Source organism: Esox lucius, chromosome 24 (assembly GCF_011004845.1).
Source record: "Esox lucius isolate fEsoLuc1 chromosome 24, fEsoLuc1.pri, whole genome shotgun sequence".
NCBI lineage: Eukaryota > Metazoa > Chordata > Actinopteri > Esociformes > Esocidae > Esox > Esox lucius.
This window is the reverse complement of record NC_047592.1, coordinates 20602551-20609164: the sequence shown is the minus strand read 5'-3', so window position 1 is coordinate 20609164 and position 6614 is coordinate 20602551. Positions and strand designations below refer to the sequence as shown.

The 6614-nt window shown below is 37.6% G+C and overlaps 1 protein-coding gene across 1 annotated transcript; it reads right to left on the bottom strand.

Annotated features, from left to right (window-relative positions):
• Positions 1–345: 345 nt before the first annotated feature.
• Positions 346–4499, bottom strand: LOC105008326 (putative ferric-chelate reductase 1). The gene is made up of 7 exons (XM_010867607.5): positions 4365–4499; positions 3694–3797; positions 2928–3119; positions 2656–2754; positions 1604–1745; positions 1239–1391; positions 346–1051 (listed from the first exon to the last, which is right to left on the bottom strand). Exons 2-7 carry the CDS (start codon positions 3793–3795, stop codon positions 1008–1010), a joined length of 732 nt encoding a protein of 243 aa, XP_010865909.3. The 5' UTR covers positions 3796–3797; positions 4365–4499; the 3' UTR covers positions 346–1007.
• Between the last annotated feature and the right edge of the window lie 2115 nt (positions 4500–6614).

The following is a 6614-nucleotide window of genomic DNA, read 5'->3' as shown; positions in this document are numbered from 1 at the left end:
TTGAGAAAAAAGATGACCATGGATTTTCTCTTGAATGGTAAGAATTGGACAAGCATTCAAAATGTGGGCTATAAAAAAGATGAAATGCGATCAGTTAATTGAACTCTGGAAACTTCCTGTGCTTTTCCGCTGGTTGATTACTTGATTCCCCTTACTCTATGTTACTCTATGTCAGCTGTATTGTTGTTTTTTGTTTATAACAAACCACATCTACCTACACCAACTGTCTGATAACAGCATTATACGTGATCTAGTATTTAACCCATGCTTTTTATTACTGTACACATTTTACTGTCAATAGATTATATCAAAGTGTATGTATTAAAGACAGTAACACACGCATAGTATTGTTAATAAATGTTGTATTTCTTGTGTACAAAAATATTTACATTATTACATAAAAACATTTCACACTTTTAAAGGGTAATCAGGAAGAACAATTTGTCACACTTTACCTGACACACAAACGCAAATATCAGCTTCTGACAACTTGTGGCTTCATTAGACACAAATATGTAAGCAAATATTTTCACTCCCCCCGCGCGCACACACACACTCACACACACACAAACACACTCACAGACACACACATAATTTCACACTTGGACCAAATTGTCTTCCTTCATAATTTGACATCAGCTAAGAGGAAGTAAAAGATGACTGAGCTAAAATAAATAAGTTACGTGTAGTGGAGTCTTAGGTGTATACCTCAAATACATTTTCTAAACATCAACATAACTTAGGCTTTTATGTTTTATGGTCACAAAATTGAAGTGTTGATGTTGGGGTAATGCTGGAGATAAGGAAGTTGAACAATGGTAAAATGTACCTTAAAAGGACTATGAACACAACATTAAACTTATATTACTGGATTAATTCTGTAGGCTAATGTCTTACTACCCCTGCTCAGAAGGAGTTTCATTCTTGGGAACCCAGCCTGGTTGGCTTCAATAACCATAGAGGTCCAGGATTCCTGAATGTGAAGTGGTTTACTACTGAGATCCACATTACAGCATGATGAAAACTAGTCCACCAAGCAGGATCAGCAGAGCTGTAAAGACAGAGAGAAAGTAGAGATGATTGGACCCTATTATGTATTATTGAAGGAAATATTAAATAATATTAAATACATTATTCTATGATATATGGTATGATTAAAAACTAGGCCCTATGCTAATAACGCTTTAACGATAGATCTTCATCTGATTTCAGTGGTACTTCCTATTTGGTTTTGTTACCTTGAGATAGGGTGCGCTGTAGACCAAAAGTGGGCCCACCCAGGGTTGCTGTACTAGCTGCGCTGTTGAGGCTGTTGGTTGCAGTGGCGTTGGGGTTGGACAGGTCCACAACTGCAGTGCTTGTAAAGATAGCCTTAGGACTACCTAGGGATCCTGAAGGGGGATAAGAAGAGGAGAGAAGGTTCAAGAAAGACAACACAGAAGGGATGCATCATCCACAGAGGGTTTGGAGGCATGAAGGAGCTGCTAGGTGCTGATCTTGGTTAAATCATGCATTTCCATAACTTATGAATAAGGTTAGGATTGGAAGAGGGGAAGCTGATCTTAGATCTGTTCTTTGGATAGTGTTAAGACAAGTGCTTCACCATTAGTCACGGTCCCGTTGTAGATGGAAATGAAAAAGGAGGTACTGCTGCTCTTGGTGGAAGTAGCGTTGGGGACTGTAGCAGAGAAGATGCACTGGATGGTCTGACCACTGACTGAGCCATTCATCAGGTTAGAGGGCAGCTACAGGAAACAAGGGAAAAAACATTAGTAGTGTGATGAAAATTCCATGTATAGACACTCGGAGTAAGGGACACAGAGACAAAGTTCTCTTGGCACTTTATTAACTATTATGCACATATGAGAGACGCGTCAACCGCTTACACACACATAATCGTCTGAGGAGTCTCTGACTCAAAACATGTCCTTCAACAGTATTTATTACATAGAAAAAGGGGTGTGGTAAGATGCTGCCATCTGTCTCTTGTCAATCAAACACCTTTGTTCTATCACACAAGTCAAATGCTATCTTCCCCCACCTTATCCTTCCTGCCATAATGTTTACTGTAGTGTTTACCTAAGCCTCACACAAAGGACAGCTCTCCTTCCCTGCCATAAGTAACTTCTTCAGTTCTAAGAGTTCTTACAGCATCTGGACAGACAATATATGCCCCCTATGCAAATACTCCCCCACATTCCTGAGCAACAAAAAGACTGATACCCTTCTTCTAGGCAGGAGGACATGGCCCAAATACCTGTTAATCCTCTGATATTATACAGACGTGTGTCACAATCAAAGTAAAGATCTACATACCAGCCAATAGAAAGACAGACATTTCTCAAATGCACCTTAGTTCAAAATTATCATAACAGTAGAGAAACGTCAGTAGAGATAAACTGTACATCTAATCAGGTACACTGTTATTCACCAGGCACATATACAAAATGGACCACAAGTCTGTAATCAGAGATTAACCTTGCTAATTGGTGTCAAATTTAGCATCAGTTAACATTGACAAAAAATTGGAATTCAAGTCCATTCTTAATCTTAATTAAGTTTTCCATTTTGCATGTCTTGTTGAATTTATCAGCCCCAAACAAGAAAAGCATGAAATCAAAAGTCTAATAATTCTGGCTATTGGGCCAAACTCACCGTGTTGGTCGGAGTCAGAACTCCGTTGTTGTAAAGATTGGAAGAGAAATTAACGTTGTTGTTGATGTTAGCACACACATAGACAGAGTCATTTTGTCCCTACAGAGAGAGGAAAAATACATACAAATGTTTTATACGAATGTTTTATATTAATAAGATTATTAGAATGTGTACATTTTGGGGATTCTTATTTTACTCAAAAAATAAATAAATAAAATCATAATCCTTAAGTTTCTAGAAAATCAACACTAATATCTAGTCAGTTTTCGTACCGTTGTAATGTTTCTGGACAACCCTACAGCGACGTAGCCACTGGATTGTCCTTGAAGCTGGAAGTTAAAGTTCTGTCCTGAGATTACACTGGTTGAGACGAAGAAACAGGATCCAGACACAGATGGGTTACAGCCTGCTGGCTGAGCAGCACAAAACTGTGTGGTTCCACAATTTGTCGATGAGATGTTTACCTGTGTGTAAAGAGTACCTCATTAGTGGTTGTGGTGTTTGGTATTTATTTGACACAAAAAGGCAACCTGCAATGGGTGCTTTTAAATATATCATTTTAATTATAGAAGGATAGAACTTCCCAAGGACTCACAAGCTTAGTTTACCTGTGGTGCCCCATACAGAAGTCATTATAGTCTATAGGCTTGCTTTTTACTTTTTACCTACCATGTAAAGATTTTACCATGACATTTGACAGTAGCTTGCAAGTGGCAAATATCATTTTGTACACCTACTTTAATTTTGGAATGTTACAGTATGTTAATGTATGTAACTACACAGTACTTCACAGTACCATATTTACAATACAGCAGGTGTGCAGTAATATAAAATACATACTGTAACTATTTCCCCAAGCTGTTTGTAAGCTACTCTGAAAGTTACTGCTACTCATGCGGGGGTAAAGTACATTATTAAAACCCCCCAAACTGATACTCTGTGGGTTAACACGTTTCCTTTTTCCATTTGACTTTGTAAGGCTTATTGTTGAGATCTTGTCTGCGAGGCTGAGCAGGATGTGTAGCTCTGGCCACTCACTGAGGACGTGGTATTCGATGTGGAGTTCTGTGCCTCAGCTCCCATCCCCATGCACGCCATTACCATGATGACTGAAAACACAACTCTGCTCCTATTGTCCATTCCTGTCACAATAACGGAGATTACTGATGTTTAGATTGCATTATTATTAAAACATTTACAAATGTAATTACCAGTGTTAAGATATGATGAACTATCATTCCTTACACTGCATTTTTTAAGCATACAAATTATGATAGTTTTTTTCTTTTGAGTGAAGAGAGTAATATGAACAAATAAGAAATAAAAGTGAATAAACATAGGCCCAACATTATTGGGACAATTGGTAGTTAAGTATTATGGTGTTGTATAAGAATACAACAAGCACAACATAATGTATACAACAAGAACTGAATGGGTTAACTTAATAATTTGATACTCTATTGTAACTGTTGTAACATTAATAATAACTAGGTGCCTTAATTTAACTTCATAATGTCAACAATGTCAACAGGGAGGAAATAGTTAGGATACAATAGCTGTATAGCAAATAAAACATAAATAAAATCCAGCAGTATGCCAGTATTAAAATGGCCTTCTATTAGAAAACAAACATTGATTTCGAAATAAAGAGTTTGTATTATAAAATATAATATATCTGCATCATAAGATAACATAGCTGGTAAATATACCTGTAATTTTGTATCTGAGACCTCTTGAAGTAAAAAAGACGTTGCTGTTCTCCTTGTACAAGTGGTTTTCACAGTCTGGCTAATGGAAGTCACAGGTGTGTTCAAGAAGTTGATACTCTTCTGCCAACTAAGGTTGCTCTCTATTTAAAACAGGACTTGTGAAGGGAGGAGGGACAGAGGATGGAAAAAAACTGCCTTTCTCTTTTACAATCACATGCAGATACTGTAGGTGTGACATCATAAGAAAATCCATGTATGTAACGTATATAGGTGTAAATACGTGCACGCCCACATATTTCCACTTCCACGTACACAGCGTGGTATGCTCTGATTACATATTGTGTTATCTGATGTAATGGTATGAGGGTGTGTGTGACAGTATGAATCAAATGCATTTACACCTCATATACTTGAGTAAAGGTAAAAACACAACATAGAAAATGTGTTCAGTAAAAAAAACATTTGTTCTTAATTATATCAAAGGAAGAAGTTAAAGTTATGGGTAAGATTAGAAAAAAATTTGATTTTGAACTGGGAAGCAATGGGGTCTTAGTAGGAGGAGTTTACAGCGGGCCACCATCCTAGACCAGTGCCCAAACAAAACTGTACTTAATTTCAAGCTATTTTGAGATTTTATGAATTAAAGATTATTGTCCAAAATTATTAAAACAGAATCAGCCGGATTAATTCTGAAGTGTATAGGGATATATTGTCTGCTCAGATTCATCAAAATTCGGCGAAGTTGATTGGATGGCGTTCACAGATGGACAATGACCAAAAACAAACTGCGAAAGCAACCCTAAGATTTTTAAGGCAAAGAAGTGCAATATACTGCAATGGCCAAGTCAATCACCTGATCTCAACCTGATCGAGCATGCATTTCACTTGCTGAAGACAACATTTAAGGCAGAAAGACCCATGAACAAACAACAACTGAAGACTGCTACAGTAAAGGCCTGGAAATATCACAAAGGAGAAAACTCAGCAATTGGTTCTGTCCATGGGTTCCAGACTTCAAGCAGTCATTACCTGCCAAGGGTTCTCGGCAAAGTATTATAAATGTAAAACATTTTATTTTTGATTGTATTAATTTGTTCATTTGATTGTGTTAATTACATTTGAGCCCCTATACAATGCTTTTGTTCAACCTTTTGAATTAAAGCTGAAAGTCTGCACTTCAATTGCATCTTAGTTGTTTAAAATCCATTGTGGTGTACAGAGCCAAAATTATGAACATTTTGCCAGTGTCCAAATATTTCCAGACCTTTTGATCCATGAACAAAAAACAATACAACCCGAAGTCAGGGGAAAACCATCTTTATTTGAGTCCAAGATGTTGACCTTCCATGTTCTCCAATAATTATGAAGTTAACACAGTCTTTCAGTGGTCCTACCATTACACAGTGCAATATCTTCCAATAAGAAATGATTATCAATAGAGCCTATGTCAGTCACATGGGAAACTCCTAGCAGGAGGTATGGACAGACTGTATGGACAGGATGTGTGGGGCCCATCAGTAACTGGCATCACCTCCTATGAATTGTCCTTTGCTCAGCGTTAGTCAGCACATATGCGCTGTGTTATGTTTCTCATGCCCATTTCCTCTCAGTACATACCTGTACCATGGTACAAATAAACACACCTCCCTTTTGAGGTGGTTCTCTACTCAGCCTGACTGTAGTACGTCACCACACAAGGAAGACCAGCTTGACATTTTTTCTGTGAACGATTCTTTTGTTAGTCATTCAAGGGCTTACAGTTCAATATTTTTTCCCCTTCCTTCTTCCTTCTAAGGGGAAACCAATTGACTAATAATGTGTAATGTTAATTGAATTTCAGATTTAGTAAAGATTCTTGTCAAAATTATGAACTGTCAATTGAATTTATTCCATTACAGATATGGTACCTATTTAGTTGACCACTGCATGTATAAACCATAGTACAACTAAACACCTTCTGCCTTGCTATAACAGGGGACATGGCCTCTGCTCTTTGTCATTATATTGGGTTTTTTTCAGATTCTTCTAGACAAATAGGAGAAACGTCTAGACAAATGGTGTGTAGAGTGCACTTTTCTAATAGGATGATCTACAATAATCAAAGCACCATATTCTCTATGCAATCAAAACCTTTAGTCTGTGTGTGACTAGGTATAATGCCCTCTCGGACTTTGTTTAGAATCCCATCAGGAGGTTTGGGACTTTTCCCGGTGGGATGGGCCAACCCAACTTACGTGGGCCACTCAGCAG

What these genes read in the sequence shown, in the direction of transcription:
- LOC105008326 (XM_010867607.5), bottom strand. Translation starts at nt 3,795, where the DNA reads ATGGACAATAGGAGCAGAGTTGTGTTTTCAGTCATCATGGTAATGGCG. An exon ending in TGTCCAGAAACATTACAACG is followed by an intron (nt 2,755 to 2,927) that starts GTACGAAAACTG and finishes CTCTCTCTGTAG; the next exon opens with GGACAAAATGACTCTGTCTA. An exon ending in ACAGCGCACCCTATCTCAAG is followed by an intron (nt 1,052 to 1,238) that starts GTAACAAAACCA and finishes CTGTCTTTACAG; the next exon opens with CTCTGCTGATCCTGCTTGGT.